The sequence below is a fragment of the Ooceraea biroi genome, chromosome 11 (genome assembly GCF_003672135.1).
Source record: "Ooceraea biroi isolate clonal line C1 chromosome 11, Obir_v5.4, whole genome shotgun sequence".
Taxonomy (NCBI): domain Eukaryota; kingdom Metazoa; phylum Arthropoda; class Insecta; order Hymenoptera; family Formicidae; genus Ooceraea; species Ooceraea biroi.
In genome coordinates, this window is record NC_039516.1 from 5,725,549 (window position 1) to 5,744,871 (window position 19,323).

General features: G+C 45.6%; 1 protein-coding gene across 3 annotated transcripts in view; it reads right to left on the reverse strand.

Moving 5' to 3' along the window:
• Nucleotides 1-358: 358 nt before the first annotated feature.
• Nucleotides 359-19,323, reverse strand: part of LOC105275875 (transcription factor SOX-11) — an 86,387-nt gene continuing 67,422 nt past the window's right edge. For all 3 annotated transcript variants that reach the window (XM_011333048.2, XM_026973881.1, XM_011333046.2), the window contains one exon: nt 359-9,649. In XM_011333048.2, coding sequence (XP_011331350.1) covers nt 8,291-9,613 — 1,323 coding nt within the window. In that variant the 5' untranslated portion in view covers nt 9,614-9,649 and the 3' untranslated portion in view covers nt 359-8,290. The remainder of the gene's footprint in view (nt 9,650-19,323) is intronic.

Genomic DNA, 19,323 nt, shown 5'->3' on the forward strand with positions numbered 1-19,323 from the left:
CATACTATAAGTGTAATTTTGTACATAGAACAGTGTATATAAATTTTGAGAATGTTATGAAATTTTATAAAATTAAAAAAGTTATAATTAATATATAACGTAAGAACACTACTGAAACAACAGTAATATAGCAGTGCAATAAGCTAACAATACTAGCAACAGTGAAGAATTATAGCAACTATTACTTTTGAAATATATGCTTGTTTTGCAACGAGACATTGAACGATCAGTATATTCTGCATTTGAATGCATGAAAATTAATTAGGTGTAGGAAACGGTGATGGAAACGGTGGTTGAAAGAAGTGATCGTGGTATTTTTTGTGGTTGTAGTCACTCTGCAAATCAAGAAACCCATTGATTATTTTTAAGTTATTTTTTAATAATTTCGATAAAAAATGATACAAATTGAGTACTTAATAACAGTGTAATAATATTATAATGTATTATAAACAAGATGACTAAATACAAATGTACAGTTGGTATTTAAAGTTAGTCGTTATCTCGTCTGCTTCTTTCTTTTTCTTATGTATACATATATAGTTGAAACTTAAAAAACTAGGATAGATAACTTAAGAGATGCGCATCTCATACACGAATATATTCCTTTTACCATACAAAACGACGGGAATCCACGGGATACCCCGGCCAGAAAACGCGTATTACCAGAGGCGTTGTAAACAGGAAATAAGTAAAACTCGGTGATATCTTGGGCGGAAGTAGTCGGAAAAAGTTGGTCCGCCTCGTGTGACATACGCGACTGACGATAAAGAAAAAAAGGAAAAAAGAAAACGAAACGACCAAGCGACGCAACAAAACGCAATCATCGGTGCAACGTAATAATTTAAAAAAAAAAGGAAAACTAGAAGAACAGAAATCTAAGGGTTCTTTCCCCCGTCGATCGCGAGAAAGAACAAGATTCGACCGGTTATTGCGAGATACAGATTCGTGTAAAAATATCGTGAAAAATTTACGGCATTTTCTCCTTCTTCGAAAGTGTTACTTCTCTCTTCTCGCTTTTAATATATCGACTTCTCGCCATGAAAAATAGATATCTCGGTTGAGATCAGGTTTTTTAGCGCGTTACGTATCTCGACAAAGGTGAATTTCGTCTTGCTTTCAGAGCTAACCGTTCGCCTTCGCGGAATATTGCACTTTGGTGTACTCCCCTTTTCCTTCTCTCAACGTATTCGTTGCTTCCATTTTGTTTTGTCATTCTTTTCTTCTTCTTCTTCTTCTTCGGAGCAACGACGTAACGTAGCATCCAGGAGAGTGATTTGCACATCGGTCTTTACGGAAGAAAGTAAACCCGCGAAACCCCGCCAGCATCCTCGATACATATCGACACAAGCGATTACATGCCACGCGACAAACGACGCCTAAGGTACACGAATGCATTATCCGACCAATATAGATATTACACGTTAACCGTAAATAATGGCTCTCAATAAACCTTATACGTACACCAAATGTAACCGTAGCCCATCGAAACGCACTCTCGATATATCAAAAAATTCCTCTCTCCTCTCGCCCCACGGCATTCTCAATTGGACATATATACATGCTAAGAATTTGTTAAAAACTACTACACACCTATTTGTCGAGTCGTTTTCATACACATATATATATTTATATATACGAATACACACACATGCGTACGCACTGACCGCCACTCGAGTCGTCGTCTCAATGATACATTCGTAATTGTAGAATTTCATATTATTATGTCGAAAAATAGTGCATATCTCAATTAAACACACATTTAATTAAATGTGCTCGTTTGTTGTTTGCGGTATAGCGTAATTAACTTTCATCTGGATTTAATTTAATCGCTGAGTTAAGATTAAAGTCAAAGTTACTTAAATCAATTCGTCCAAAAATAATATCGGATTTTATATCTAAATATCCAGAGATTAACAAATGCACTAAATAGTGCATTCGCTGAAACTGCGACAATTCGATCAGTGTTGCGACGACTTCGAGTGGCCGCGAGTGCGCTCGCGGGCGCGCCTAAGTTTAAGTTTATTACTCGATGAAGTCCATAAAAATTGAAAAATTTTAATCGCAACAGGGGGGTGAATCGTCGGTGCGACTTTGAGTCCGCCGAGGTGCAGACGCGTATCACGGCTTACGATTTATTTGAGCAGCGATTTGTAGCGAGAGGAACACGCGGTCCCACTCTCCTAAAGCGTTCCTAACACCTACGCTATGCGGAACGCGAGATTTGGTACGTAACGATTATCAGAGACTGGACAGTAGAAAAGATTCGCGAGCTCCAAAGTCGTACCGACGACGCTCGTTAAGGATAAATTGGCGGTTGCGATGCGAAGAAAGCAAGAAAATCCGAGCGCAGTTCAGAAACGACTTGTTAACGTAATTCTACGACGAGCGACGCGTTTTGCAAGAATCCATATATCCTTCTCAGTTTTAACGAATACAAAAGTCTATTTCAGATCTCTATCACAGAGGTATAGATTGATTCAAAAAATTGGTAGAGAGAAATAGAGATTTTGTTGAAGCTGTTATTTCTTTTACAAAGCATTCATAAATGTAGCGAAAAAAGTGAATAACGCAGTCCGCGTGTGAAGAGGAGAATCGAGAAAGGACTTGAATGATGGAATTTGATGGAAGCACTAACAATAAAATCAAAGTTTCTCACGTTCCCGGCTCTCGCCATGATCATCATACGTTCGTATCGGCGCGAGACAGGAGTGCGAGAAACACTAACAATATTCGGATAAATATACGAAAATGCAAAACGCGTCGTCGGCATCGTCTTGCATTCTTCGCGGCACCGCGCGACTCTTTTTCTTTCTCTTGTAACATACAACTACCATTCCATATAACTCTCTCTCTCTCTCGTTCGTCAACTTCCTCTCTTTTCTTTTTCCTTTTGGTCGCTCCTTCAATATAATAATCCATCGATTTAAGTATCTCGCTGTTGTACCCGCTCGCACGAAATTCCCGCTCCAGTCCGTCGAGCGGACGCGCTTCTGTGCTTCTAGCCACTAGCGTGCAAAAGATCGTAACGAATGCACGCTTGGACGAAGAGAGCTCCTTTATCTGTTGAATAATCTGTGTAGCGCCGGCCATTAATTCGCCATGTAAGAATTTAACAAAATTCCGAACAGACAGAAACGATCAAACATGTGAGCCGGTTCTCCGGCTCTATGCCAAACAATTTTTTCGATCAGCAACATGTATGCGAATGTTAATCTGCATCAGAAAAAGATCTTCGCGACAAACGCATATAATATATTTTTCCTTCCCTTCGTTTCTTTTAATTTTTTACGACTGCTGATAAATGAATGGCCGCTTCTCGGTCTTTCGTTTCTGATCGCCATGTATTCTAATATTCCACTATCTCGATTGTAATTTATCTGTTCGAATTAGCATGAAATTCGTATTAATTTCTGTTCTGCATCTCCAATCTACATTCCGCGTGCTCAAACGAGGTTCGACGTATGAATTCGTAAGGACAGCCCCCTCGTCCGTACACGCATCCGCTAGAATCGTGGCCTAAGAGAGAAAGAGGTCGGGCCTCTCACGCGTGCGAACTGTGACCCAGCTAATGTCCGTGGCGATGCGCGTACTTATCATCGAACTCTATCCGCGCGAACAATGGCTTTCACGAAAGCCGCAGAGCGAGCCGCGAAGGGGAGATAAACGTCATAAAAGGTGGCTCGCTTGCGCGCGAGCGCGAGCGCGACGTACACGCTCCGCTCGACCGGTCCTGAAGTCAGTTCTGCCGTTTTTTCTCTTTCGCTCTTCGCCCTGTGTTTGCACAAGTGCCCTTCGCGTCGTCGCATGCACTCGGCCGCAAATTACTCGAATAATTTATGGTATCTGAATTCGCATCCGTCGCGCGGTGCATCGCCTTCGAGCGCGAGCAGGCTTCGAACTCGCGGAGCTCCGGCAGTTCGAACAATCCGAGCATGCACCTCGTCTTAAGCTTAAGCTATCGCGTTAATTTGAAACAGTCGCATAACACCGTGTAATATTCAGAAAATCGCGGTACTCGTCGTGTCCATCCTATCAAAAATCGTTTCCAAGCGCCGTAATTCGATGTGTGCGGGACGACGAAGCGCTGAGGATCATCTACGAGGATGACCGAGACGTACTTTCGAACGTGAGTATTCGGCACGCATATTGCTGGCAGTTATCGTTAACGTTGACGCGTCGAGCGATTACTTGCGAGACTACGAGAATGTGGTGAACGAGCATGGCATTATGCGAGCGGCTTGTGATATGTAGCGCTGCTATCCCCGCGACGAAGCGTCCGTAACAACTTTAGAATCGGCACAGCCTGTTACTCGCGAAAGACTATATCCGCTCCTGCTCTCCTACATCAGCGACTTCCTCCTGCGCTCTTTCCCCTCGCGTTTCCCGCGTCACGTAGAATGAGTTTCCTTTTCGATTTTCTCCTTTCTTTTTTTGTTTTTTTTTTTCGTTTTCCGACCACCCTGAGCTTACCGAGACGCGGCCCTGTAGCAAGGAGACGAGAATTTCGGAGCAATCGTATCGTAATAATTCTTATTGAGCTTTCGTGTAAATAGCTATCAACACTAACATTATACTTTGTTCCTCTTGGCCCTGTATATGATTTTTGTACGAGAGTTTCCAGACCGGAGTGGTAGGCACTGTGTTCGCTTTGTATTTTATTCGCTTCTTCGCGGCTTTGTCCGGTTCCCTTTAATCCCTCCCCTTCTCTTCCCCCCCCCGACATCGTTCGCCCATCGTCAGAAACGACGGAGCCATTCGTTCTCGATCGTTTCTCGACGAAAAAAGAAGAAAAGAAAATTAAACTGTTGATTGCAACACGCATTAATTGGCGCAGCGCGACGGTGCCCGCCTGCATATGGATGACAAGAAGAAAAAAGAGAAAGAAAAGAAAGAGAAGAAGATAAACGAAACTTGCGAACGCGAAAATTCACGTCGAGCAACTCGTCCGCTCACCAAAGCGTTTTTTCATTTCTCGGATTTTAATATGATCTGATGACGCAAAAAGGCGATCGTGCTTCGCGAGAATCACGCGTTGAATCGGAGTCGCTCGCTCGTTCTTTGATTGAGGAAGCGCTCACCGAGTCTCCTTCCTCATTTTCGCTCAATCGCAATTGGCAGCAGCAAGTACGAGCAATAATATAGTTACAGCAGTAATAATAAGAATAATAAGAATAATGATAGTAAAAGGAGTAAGGATAATAATAATATAATGACAATAATCGTAGTTATAATAAAAGTAATAATATTATATTAATAATTATAATGAATATAACAACATTAATGCGAACAATAATAATCCTAAAAACATAAAATACTAACTGTCAGAAACGTAGATACCTTACAAGAAGTAAAAAAAAAACTGATGGTAGTGAATCCGCTGGTATCAATGCGATTATCAGTAATCATCACCGTTTATGAACAATCGTCGAAAATTAATCACTACGCAAAGGTAAAAACAACTATGAGATCAAGAGTTTGATATATCGATAACCGCGTGCGCGACGTAAAGCATGGCTGGCTCGCTCGATCGTCACCGATGCTACCGCTAAATCTTAACCGCCAGGATTTAAACGGCGATCGCACCCAATCGATCGGAGAAACACTCGCGTCTTGATCCCCCATGTGTGTGCGTGTATGTTTGCGTGTTACATTCTTGTTTTCGACCGAAATGACACTTCAATGATCACCTGATTTACGAGCCTAATTCTTTGATGTCGCGAACACTCGTCTTCTTCACCGGTTTCTTTTTCTCTCCGAATTGGAAACTGAGATTTCGAAGCTGCAACAATTCGGAGATCTTGAAATCAAAAGGCTCGACTGAACATCCGGATTGCTTGGATTTGTTTATAAATCGTAAAAACTCTAGAAGATTTGCCTTTTATATGAATACTACAGACATTTTACAAATAGAATTTATGTATCAATTTTATGTAACAATTTATGTTATTTATATATATAGGGTGTCCGAGCACACGAGACCTCATCGGAAACTCGATCTCTCGTATTCTCGAATGAAGTGTTGTTTATTATTGATCATCATTAAATGTGTATCATTAAATGTATGAATAATTCTTTTTCTTCGAATAATTCGTTTTCGAGTCGAAACAAGTTGTTCTTCTTCACAGGGGAGTACTTAATGACCGTTCTTGCTGATCCTCGCGAGAGCGATTATCGTCAACGGTAGTGATAGCTCGTGTATTACTCACTCTTCAACATCTCATATCGTTATCAATTATGTGTGTACGTACTACACACGCTACATAATATATATATGTAGATATAATATACTGTACATATTATATCTTTCCTGGAGCAACACACGCGTATTATATCGATCGGCGTTCCTCCCGTGTTCATTTCACGTTGGTTTAATTTTTCAACTTCTCAGACACCTTCAGGATCGTTTATGGCTACCAAAAGGCTCGCGACAGACCTTTGGTTTCTATATCTGATCCGTCCTCAGAAATAGCTGTTGCAAGTCTTATCAGATCACATTTTGCACTTTGCCCTCATGATTTCTTTCCATTCCGCGTCTGCTTATGGATCAAGCAAGGAATAAGTATAGATAAAAAAGAAAGTAAAACGTAACGAGACCAGAGTTCTTCGTCTAATCAATTTGATCGGTTCCCGTCGAGAGTAATAGCAAACGAAATGAAGACAGTTCGTTTACTCATAACTTGACAGAAAAGGCAAAAGACACGTGAAAGAAACATATGTCCACTATGCGTCCTAAGATTAATCGTGTTCTTCATTCAATCTTAAATTTAATTTTCTAAATCTTTTTTTTAATTTTAATATTTTTTACTTTTTTTGTAACTTTTTAACTTTTTTTAAGTATTTTTTTCAATTTTAATATTTTTTTAATTTTAAGGAAACACTCTGCTTGATGAATAAAAATTGGACAGTCACATTTTTTCACTAAACATGTAGATTAAAATAATAATAAATAAGCGAAGGGATGCATAGCGGAAGGCATCTCTATTATTGTTAAGCAGAAAGACTCGGTTCACAGGAAGAACGCCGATGTCACGCAGAGACGTGCGCATTTTGCACTCTATTGCTGCACAATCCTGTGCTTAACCATATTATCGACGATGTACAGCTACTAAATACACATTCGGTATGTACAAAAAAATGGGCGGACATGCGAGAATCGAGTAAATCACTCTGAAAGCACAAGCGAATCTGACGTATATTGCAAAAGAATTATTATCTCGATTCACCTTCGATCCACGCAGTTCCGGCCATTCATTCTTACAACTATAGCGGGACATCTATCTTTATATAAAATAATATACTACAGTACATATACAAAAACTCTTCATCTCGAAATCGTCGCGCGTCGTAGCTGTATAAGTTGCTCAAACCAAGGACCGTTCACAACGCGCCGAATGCAACGAAAAGGCTTAACTATGCTTCGCTAAGCAAAGGCTGATATCGTTGCTTTGAAAATAAAAAAAAAGAAATACGAGAGAGCCAATGAATAGTTATCCCGTTAAATATCAAAAACTTTTTGTATTAAAGTGTTCGTAGAAAATTCCAATGCGAGAGTGCTGCGCGCTAACTAAACATCTTCCGATCTCGTGATCTCGGCAGCAGGGTAAAGACGCAAGAGAATCCCCTACGAACTTTCCGCGAACTCTCCTCAAAAGTTTATAAAAGAAGAAAGACGTAAAAGCATGAATAAAGGACCACGTGATGTCCTATCTCTTGAATTTATCTTAACCGCTTGTATATGCTAATTATGATTCATCCTACGCGCGGATACCTCGCCAGCCGCGAAGATTACAGCTCGTGGTAGTTAACTGTAACTTGAACGATCGTATCTCTCTCCCTTTCGAAAACGATATTTTACCCTCTCTCCGCACATTGGCTGTCCACGCAGGAGACTGGTCGGGAGAGCAACCTGAAAGTCACGGCGCGCGACGGTGCGATAAAACGGAGAGGAGTACGCATCCGAGTGGTACGATCCTCCCGAACCCCAAAGTACAAAAAAGCGCGGATGGCGCATGACGAAATTTGTTCGGCCGGTCGCGAGAGTGCAATACATCCGGATGGTGATCGCACATCGCATCTCCGCATCATGCCGTCGCGTCCGGCCGAGATCTTGGAATCAACTGGCGTTCACCAAGCAGGACATTGAACGTCGATCCTCGCGAACGCCATGGCAGCGGCTTGTAACGCTTTATACAAACCGAGGACGAACAACGACGTCTATCCACCTATTCCACAGGACGTTCATTCCTCTACCTCCAATCCTCTTCTCCTCCTTTTTGTTCTACTCCGTTTTTTAATAGTTCCATTCCTCGAAGCATCCGATTGACAGTATCTCGTTAACGTCGGAGTTGCGAGTGAACTCGACCGGCAAGCCGTTGAGAGAGTTCGCGGTATCGAAAGTGACCAACTCGTCTAAGGTGATATCTATGTCGTTCGATAGCTCGCTCGTGCAGAACTCCGGCAAGTCGTAAGCCAGCTCCGCGAGGTCGTCGTCAATGATGTTGCTCGTGGTATTCATCATCGTTGTGGACAGAGGCGACTGGGACGTCAGGGTGGTCGCGTCCATCAGCTGCTGGGACCACACCCTGGATACTGAATTCATCTCTGATTTTATGCTGAATGTGTCCGTCGGCTCCTCCTTCATGCGGAAGGTCGTCACCGGCGTCGATTCCTCCTTTATACGGAAGCTCGTCGTCTGCTGACCTCCGACGGTCGAGTTGGCACGGCGACATCCTCGATTGTCCGTCTGCATCATCGACGTCATGTTCAGGGGCGGAGTATTGAGGAACAAATCCTTCGAGGCGAAGCTGGTCCTGCAGTCCAAATCGACCCCTGGTTCCTGCTTGATCTTCATGCTAGGCAGGATGTTGCAGACTGCGTTGCTAGATGCGGTGCAATCCGGAGTTTCGTCGTAAAAGATGGCAGACTCCGGCGAATCTGGAGTGTCGCAACTTGGGCTATTGGGCACCTTGGCGGTCACTGTAGGCGGCGTCGGAGTATAAGTTGCATCTGCCTGTACCAGCGTGTGTTGAGTAGCTGGGACATTAGATGCAACGTCCACAGCGAGCCGCGCCTTCAACCTGGACATGGGCTTGATGCTGGGCTGAGCTTGGAGCCTCTTGAGCGTCGTCTGCCGAGTGTGGTTGTTGTTACTGTCGTTCTTCATTCTGTGACTAGCAGCGGGTGTCGCCGAGAGCGGCGATAGCGGGGAACCGGCCGATATCGCGGCCGGACTGTTTGTCGGCGTTGACAGAGACAATGATGATGGCGATGGCAACGGCGACGATGATGACGTTATCGTCGATGATGACGACGACGACGTCGTCGACGATGACGACGACGATTTCCGTGATCTCTTCTTCTGCTTCGGTTTTGGCGCGACCTCCGTGGCTGTCGTGGGCTTCTTCTTCCTGGGACGGTACTTGTAGTTGGGGTACTCCTTCATGTGCAATTGCCTGAGTCGCTCGGCCTCCTCGATGAAGGGCTGCTTCTGCGCGTCTGTCAGCAATTTCCATAATTTACCAAGTCGTTTACTAATCTCCGCGTTGTGGAGGTCCGGCTGAACCTCGCAGATCTTTCTGCGTTCCATCTGCGACCAGACCATGAACGCGTTCATCGGCCTCTTCACGCGATTCGGGTTGTTCTTTTTGGTCTGTAACAAAGAAATCAGAAACGGGCATTTGCATATCTGTTTTGATATCTGATTTTTATTATAGCTATTGTACTGACTCAATTACACGAATTTCACTAATTTGTAAACTCGTAAAATAATTCCGCATTTTGTGCGCTAAAAGAAGTACTTTGGCAACGTCTGGAAAATTGTGTTTGTGAAAGTTATATCAATATCTATATTCCTAGACTGATATTCTCGATATCTGACTCTCAACCCACGATATCGCCGAGCTGACCACGATCCTCATATTAGACAAACACGACCCGGAATCGAACGATTACATTCGGCGTCAAGTGCGAGATGTGACGAATGCGGGTCGGCACTTCCTCCTTCTGTCTTTATATTTTCTCTTTTTCTCGGACGCGACGTCGACCACCGATCGTCGATCGTCGAGAGCATTTACGCGTGTATGTGTATGTGTGTGGGAAAACGGACGTACAAAACGAAGGTAAAACGAAGCGAGAGACACGACACCCGTAATAAAGCGAGCGGCTGCTCCCGTTTCGGCGTAATTTCCGACATTACGCTACAAAGAAGCGGGCGCGACACGGAAAGACTCGCCGTCACGGAATCGGGGGGCCTCGGCTCGGCTGTGCGTGCATCCGTGCGTGCGTGCACATGCACATGCGTGCCTGCGTATCGACACGTTATTCACAATTAGCCCGCAGCTGACGGAAGCGGGTGACCAAGGCCGAGCCCGAGAGACGGACTCGCATCTCAACTCGCTGTACGGCGGTGGCCTTCGCGAACTTGACGGAGAGTCGAGCGATCGCGTGCGTGCGCACCGCTCCGAGCTATACGCGCGTCGTTTCGCCGCGGATGCACACGTACACGCGCAAATTCACACGTGTGCATGCACACGGGACTCGTGCGAGTGCCTGCGTGACAAAAACCGCGTAAAGACCGTATCACGTTAATCGCGCTAATCGTGGACTCTCCCGGATTGCGCTTATGCGTGCGCGGATTGCCGGGCAATCCGATCGCCGAATCTCGATCTCTACTGCTGCTGGAGCTGCGACCTCGATCTTTGCTCGCCGCGCGTTGACGCATACAATGATTTCATCTGCAATATGCATCCGCAGCAGGAAAGATACCAAATCTTCAAACGTACCGCAGCGTGAAGCATCGAGCCAATAACAGTTTTTATTCTCGACACCATTCATGAGATAGTGAGATAGACTTTGATATTAGTTGATTAGTAAAGCTCAAATACCCTTTAAACAGAAGGATGTTCTCGTTTTGTTAATCTACATGTTATTCCATTATTATACATTAAAAGAAAGTGAGAAGAAAGGAAGAAGTACTGTCTCCCAATTTCCACAGTAAACCAATTAAAATTAATTAACACCATGCGTTATATTTTCTGTACGGTCAAGTGTACGTAAATGGAGCTAATATAAATTTCTTTGAAAAACAGTTTTAGTTAAACTTTATTTGATCCCGAATCCACCGGCAGTAAATTATACAAGTGACAATAAAATTCTTGTTATTAGCAGCATTTGTTTTCTGTCGGATATTTCACGAAACGCTTACGTCGTTCCTCGGAACGTCGATTGAGAAACACCGATAAGAGTGTTCGCGATCAACATGCGGAATGACGATCGCGTGCCACGATTCGATCATCGTCGATCGACGCGGCGCGGCACCACGGCGCTCTTCCGCGATCGTGATCGGCGGCGGTGCGGCGGAGGCACAAGAGATCCGCAGAGATCAAGTGCAGCTCGCCGGCGCACTACGTGCGTTATCGCTGAGAAAGGAAGAGGAAGAGAAAAAAGCCACGCATTGTCCTTTTCGGTCCGTGCGTGTTTGATGCCGCGCGCGAATCGCACGAGAAAGGAAAGAGCAAGCCGGTGGCGGCCGGGGGACTGTCAAGGATCGTCGTTGCTGACGCACAAACGCACATCGACGACGAGACGCTCTTTTAAATCACCTCTGTCGCTTCCTAGTCGGACGGCCGTGAAACACGGAATTGTCATTTGTGCCGCGAAACGTGAGAAAGTTTCAAATGGATCGGGCCGCCGTTAAGTTTCACGGCCGCAAACACTTCCCGTGTCTGTATGCAGGCTCTGTTCGATAAGAGACGCGTTTGGTTTGGTGCACATGTACCGATGTTCCTTGTCGAGAGACAGAATGACTCTTCAAGAACATCCAGACACGGATACGTATCTCTGACCGAAAATGGAAGGGCTAAACGAAGGAAAAAATTTAGACTCGGCTACAAGGAAAGCTACAAGGACTCTGAGCAATCTATAATCTGGGAATTTCTATATACATTCAATTAAATCGATTATTTTATATAGAACTAGAAAGTTTCATGATATCATATTTTATGTTCATCGATATTTTCAATTCAGTGACGTAACGCAGGTATCTTTCAGCGAAATTAATGTGGTCATTACAAAATCAATAAAGTTCAGCAACTACTCGTTTCACCGTCGAACAACATCGCGTTGCTTCGTTTACCCCGCTGTCACAATTACCCTAATTGAGCGTATAAGTATCTAGATGGTAATCTCTAATTGGCTAAATGACCAATAACCATACGGCCGAACGATCCGATCTCATCGGCGATGATTATTTCGGCTTCAATGTATTACACGCCGTCATTCACTGAAATTCGGCCGTGGCTCTCGTCGATCCGATTTACGCAACATTCGCGGTGGCGGCGGGACGAATCTCCTCGCGGAATATCTGGCGCAACACGTCGTGTGTAACACGTCCGAGCGATCGTTTTGACGAGCTACACGCCGCAAAAATGGGAGAGATATCGCCGATCGGCGTAATGGATTCTCTCTCTCTCCGCTCGCAATGGCGGCCGCAATGCAACGCCGGTCGGACCCGAGGCCTTAAAAAAAAGAAAAGAAAGAAAGACCCGGACTGGCGAGGAGGGGGTGAGATCGTTGCGAAGCTCCCCTGGGGCTGCCAGCACCACTACCGAGCCGGGGCCTGATAAATCAGCCTTGCCGAGCGGCTTTTACCTGCGACCCGTGAAAATCGCACGCACACGAATTCACCGAACCGAGCGTGACCGTTGCTCGCGAGAAGGATCGTGTCGAAAGTACGGTTTCCGAGGGATGCGACGAGGTGGGTGGAGTCCAATGCGTGCATTCGGAACGAAACTTGCGTAGCTCGGCCACATGTTCCGCTCGCGTTACAAAGGTGCCGTTAGAGCGGATAATCTGGTCGCTCTCGGTGTATCTCGAGATGGATCGGAGAAAATGGTTCACGGACGAACCATTTACAGACACGTTTTTACCTGCTCGATTTATACCGCGCCGCTTGGATCTATCTTGGGTCGTCCGTGCGTTTTTCGGGCGCTCGGGCTTACAACGCGCCGGAAAATCTAGTTAAAGTACCATTACATACGCGGCGAACGCGCGATAATAACCGTCTACGCAAGTCGAAAGGGGAATTTTCGAGGATTATGTACGGTGCTGCGCGCTTGCTCGCTCCGAGCGCTGTTCCTGACGAAACTCGAGCGCCTTGCGAAAATTCCGGCGCGATCTCGTAATAACGATATCACAACGATAGCGAGATAAGGATACCTCGGTGCTTGCGAAAAAGTGTGTTCCGTATCGGCTTCATTTTCCCGGGTCGTCTCGCTTCGCGAACTTTCCACGAAAGAGAAGACCTTGAGCGCGCTGATGGGGGCGGAGGGGGAGAAAGGACCACTCGTTACGCAACGCGTAATTATCGAAATGCAAGCCGGAGGCCTGGCTCGACGAGGCAAGAAATCGCGCGCAAAGCGCAAGGGCATCGCATTCTGAGCTCGCGCGATTTGCGTTGCTTATTAGACGGCGGTGTATGTTAATGCCGGCTAACGCCGTATACAGGCGGCGTGTATATTATACTTTCAGATGCCGACGGTCGACGTACGGGAGTGCGGAGATCGCGAAGCTGGATGTAGGTTACGAAGAGGAGAGCCATTGCCATGTGCCGCGCCGAGCCGGGCTCGCAATCCGATCCGCGCTCATGCTCGGCGCGATCTCCCGTTAAGCAACTCAAATTGAGAATCGGTCGGTCGGTTTTATCATTTAGCACGTAGCTGAGTAAAGGTCTCGGATTTCCCTCGTCTCGAATTCTATCCCGACTTTGCGCTTAGAGATGTCGAGAATTGTGACTGATCTAACGCTATGTCTAACGCGTAATATAAATATGCTCTATACATCTGATACATATTTTCTAATAAAAATATAATGCCATTATTTGTATATGTATCATAGTGTAACTACAAGTTACACTAAAGAATCTCTTTTCTTTACAACTTTCTTTCGGCTCTGAAATGTCACAAAGATTTAACTGCGCGCTCCGAGAATTATGTGTACACGAACAGCACCTTCATTCAACGAGAGAACTGAATTACCTAATTAACATCGCTTAATCGATCATTCCATTGCTGCAGCTCAACACTCTATACATTTATGTAACGCTTGAAATTAATGTCCGAAACAGCCAATTAACAAAGACCTCGTAGACGACGTGACGACATAAGACCTCGGTGTCGAAAAAAAGAAAACCCTGTCTCTCTCCCGTCATCGATCATCGTGCACGAGATGAACGTGTGTGCACATAACGTGCACACGCATACCGGATCGCAGAATCGAACGTGGCGGAGCGGGGCAAGAAGAGGCGACGGCGTGTGCCCCGAAAGTAATTTCGTGACGCCCGGTCGTTACTTACGAGCGCATCTCGCGCGCGTCCGCGCGCCTCTCGGCGGCGCATAATTCCGTGGCGTGCAACAAAGTGGCCGGCTGCTGTTCCTGCGGTAAACAACCGCCCGCTTCCGCCGGAGAGTTCTCTCTCTTTCGCGCTATCTTTCTCTTTCTCTCGTTCTTTCATCTCTCTTTTCCTCTTTTACTCTCTCAACGTTGCTGCCTGCCTTCTCCCCCTTCTCTTCCATCACCTCCACCACGATTCAGCCGATCCGATCCACGCTCGATGCGATGGCCGCGTTTTCTTGACGCAGCTGGCCTTGGCCAGCCAGCTCACCCGCCCGCCCTGCTCGCTACCGATCGCAGCACCTCTATCGTTATCCTCCCGGCATATCGATTCCCTCCTGCACTACCGCCTGTATTTAGAATCTGGAAAAATTCTCCCCCCTCTCCCTCTCTCCCCGTAACTCCGTGTGGTGCGTGTGGTGTGACGGACTGCTGGACGGGTTGGAAAACTACCGTTGCACAAACAGCGTTCTCGTTGCAAATCGCGCACTCCACTTCTCGAGGGGGAAGCAAGAGGAGGTGGAGGAGAGAAACCGCGATGGCGAGCGAAAAGATTCCGCGGCGCGGATCTCACACGGTCAGAGCCAAATTTACTCGCGGAATCGCATCTCAGAATATTTCAATCACTCGCGAGTATCCTCGATTACAATCTCCGTTCTCCGTTGCTATTTCCGCGGCAGCAGGTCATAAAAAATATTGCGCAATTTTGGCGGAGTCCGTAGCTGAATCAGAAACCGAGCGAGCTCAACGCGAAGGTTCTCCGAGAAACGAGCGATTTCATTTCCGTTCTCTCGTTGGGGCCGCACGTGACGACAGTCCATCGACCTGATGTTCCGCGGAGGATGCGTCACATCCTCGTTTGCGAAACATCGAACATTACCGCCTGGTAACGCTGCGAAACGATCACGGTGGCAGACAATTCGGTAAAACCTGATAACAGAGCTCCGCGAGCCTCCTTCCGTTATCGGTGTCTCTCTCTCTCTCTCTCCTTTCTCTCCCTTTATCTGTCGTCGGGTCGTGTCGGATGCTCGTCATAGTGATTCATCCAAACGCTCGAAGGCCCGATTGCGGCACTTATAAAATATACAACGACGCGTCTGTGCCAGACCTCTTTATGTGTTTTTCAAACACGTATGACTGATACAGTTACTGTACTTTAGGCTCGTCCCCTTTGGAAATTCTCATTTAAGCAAAATTATCATATTTATATGTAACTTTTTATAAATCAATTTCTATAATATAAATATTTTAATTTTCTAATTAATAATTTGGACAGCATTTTTTACGATACGTTTATTGCAAATATAAAATCTATTTTCAATTAAGTTGTCATTAAGGTAGCATTTAAACGCGAAACCTTCACGATTCACCAATTATAGAATGTTGAGATGATGAAACTTTTTCCACAGTTTTATATTAAGATATTACGATACAGTTTCGTACATATGTTTTTTATACACATGTATAGATCGACGTGCAGGAAAGACCCGAGAGCTCCCGTTTCTGCTAAACGCTTCGACCTCGTCGATTCATGAGCTGTTCGCCTCTTTCCCCGCAAAGTACAAACTCGGCGTGCAAAAAAAAGAAACTGGCGGCCTCCAAAAGAGTCAAAATCAATTCTTCAGCACCGTACATTCGATCCAGCAACCGTTCGTCTCAGCGAACGATCGTACTTTCGTTTGACCTTCGCCAGCACAATTTACCGCTATGAATCTGTCAACGCGGCCTTGCAATAGACATTAATCTCGCCCGATCGACCGTAGACGCTCGCAGAGAACGCTAAAAGCATTTTTTTATCGTCTCACGGCGACACACGAATCGCTTTTTTCGCGCCACAGAGGCCTCTCGTAACGTTACTTAAGATCGCGCCAGAGTTACTTCCGGGACGGGAATCAATCGCATCGTTGTTTTGCCTCGCTGCCTTTTACGAGATATCGATAGAGACGACATTGTGCACCCGATACGGCAATGTCATTGAGATTAGATGGACGGATAAGAGGCACGACGATAGGCAAATAACCGATAACGAACCTCGGTTTATCGCGCGTGTCTGACTTATCGTTGCTTTCCTCTTGCCGTTATTATTAACGCAAAAATTTCGTAAACACACAAATACATTCGGGAAAAGAGAACGTTAAAGCGGACACCTTATCGAGCGACTGTATCGCTACCGCGCAAACGATGTTACTTAGCTAGCAAACAAGCGCTTTGTAAAATGAATCGATGCCCTCGCGTGAAACTCGCTATAACAAAACTGTCGCCCTGCACGACGCGGTTTACGTTTATGCCGCTGCATTAAGAACACGCGTATTCCGGCACGGACTGCAGACTACAATGTACAATGTTGCCCTTCCCCGTTGCATTCAAAATATGCATGATTATATTTATAGTCGGTCTTTTTAAGCGCGATCGCGACGGGAGATAGTCGCGCTTTATATTCTCATGACTATAACAATAACTCGCACCGCCCAGGTAGAAATCCCAGCTCTTATCGAGATCTCTTACGACTCCAATCTTTACTGCCGATTTTATGCACACTCGACGGAGAAGACGTAACTGTTTCTCGTTCACGAGACGGCGACGACTATTTTTTCCGCTTTCTTCTATCCGAGCGGAGACCCGCACGAACACGCCGGAACTCTATCGCACTATCGTTCGCATAAGTAAGCGCGAAGTAATTACAACGTGACGTGCGCGTACGCGCGCGCGTAACTTTCAAGGAGCGAAACCGGCGTTCTCATCCCGGCCATTTCACTGTCGCTTTTGTAATACCGTTACACCGGTTAACACGGTATTACGGCACCGCTGATGGTTTCACCGTCGCGGCTAATAATCCTCGCGTAGATAATTCAACGATTAATGGTTAATACGCACGATGCTTTTTCTTGCCTATACGTTTGCATGTATTCTGGATCGAAAAGACCCGTACGTTATTGAGAGGCGAAACAATTTTGCGAAACGAATTTTATCTGCGTTTCTTTTTTCGCAAAGCACAAATCTAATTTCGCAAGTGATTTTAAAAATTTACTTTCTTAGAAAACACAAGTCTACTTTAATTTCTCCGCACTAAAAAAGAGAAGTTGCTTGATTAAAGATATACCGCTGGATCTAATAAACTCATGACTACATTAGAGTTAATGAATTATCGTTAAATTCTGTTTCGCAATGAGTTTCTCTACTACAATCTTGAGAAATAAAGAGAAACGTTGTTTGATGATTCAATTATTAATTCAATCAAATGACCGATTTTTGTAACCTTCATACATTTAACGTCATTTAAATAATCCAAATTCTTCGCCACGCGTTTGGCACGGGATTTCAATTAATGCCGGCACTCGATAGCGATAGCAAGATCGCCTTCAGCGCCGACGTGACGCGAGAATCGGCAGGACACGATTGACGCTGAACGTGACGCTTGCATGCGTGTCCCGCTGATCATTTTCGTAAATAGAATAATCGGGTGGGCGCGAAATGTCACGTTCACGCGTACGTGCGGAGAAAGTTGCGACGATCTGCGTTTAGCGTGCGCTCCAGCTGCTCCGATCGTCGCCACAATAGGCGCCAGTATTGGCGAATGCGTTCGCTCACGATAAAACGCGTGGATCTCTTTATCCCGGCCACCATACCGGATGCGCTTCCCAGAACCCCGGACTTATCCCAAGCGTTATCACGCGAGATTTCCGTGAAAGCGAGCCGAGGTCCGCAACCGACCCTCCCGCGCCCGCCGTTTTTATTTTTTTTTAATTTTATTCGCGAGCACGATTCTCGATAGCGGAGTCATTCGCGCGAGTGCGAGATCGAGAGCGTCCCTCTCTGATTAAAATTGCGCTACGCTTGTTTATGCAATTATGCAGCGTGGAGCGCGTTGCGAAAGGTTCTCCAAGTTTGCAAAGTGTTTGCCAAGATCATTTAATCGCTCGCAAGTTGCAATATCTTTTCAGATGTGCGAGTAGATGTGGACGTAACGTAAACGACCGTGTAAGTAGGTACCGGAATCCATTGCGAAACGCTATCCGTTACCGCCACTGCAGGGCGATGTAACTCGTGATACGATGGATCGAGTTCTCTATGGTGTCGAGATGCACACGGATTTCCCGAAATTTAGCGGTAGACTTGTCTATACGATTCGGGAACTTGATTCGTCTGGCAAGAGATGTACGTTCAATGTCTCCGCGAGAGATAAATGGCAGACGATCGCGTTTAGCGGTAAAGAATCTCACGACGAGAATCTCAACACGCGTTGCGAGCGTCGCGCGGCAGCACGCGTTCGACTTCAAAATCGTCGTTAACAGTCGGCGCGCGCTTGTCTCTATTAGAAAGGCTCGCATATACCGCCAAGGCTACAGGTAATCGGGATAATTTGATGGGATTGTACCTATCAGGAGAGGAGGTGGCCGTCGAAGGGCGCGGGACGAAGACGGAGGAGGCCGAGAAGCGGCGAGAGGCCGAGAGAGCAGTCAAAGAGAAGTTCAGAGGGCCACCGCCAATTTACCGGACGAGATTAAGCCCGCGAGAGAAAAAGAAATTGGAATCGAGACGAAAATTACGGATCCCACGTTCCCCGTCGAGTTTCTTTTTCTCCTGTCCTTCCCGTGCCGCGCCCAACAAGCGCGAGCGGTTTATCTCAGAAGCGATGTAAATCAAACGCCGAAAAACATTGGTGATTCGTGTTTTTAGTACACGTACACGATTCGTGCGGCTACATTGAACACGATCACTGTGTCAGATGAGACTCAAAATCAGCCGTGCGTGCGCAGTGAAATTAAATATCCTGAAATTAATCTGATGCACATAAACGAAATATAGAAAATGTGCACATAGAAACTTTAACAGACTCCCGATTCTAAGTTCTTCATTAATTATGGAATTGATTTTCCAGGACAACAATATCACACGAAATTCAATGTTCTCTTCTCATCTTTCCCTTGCTGTTGC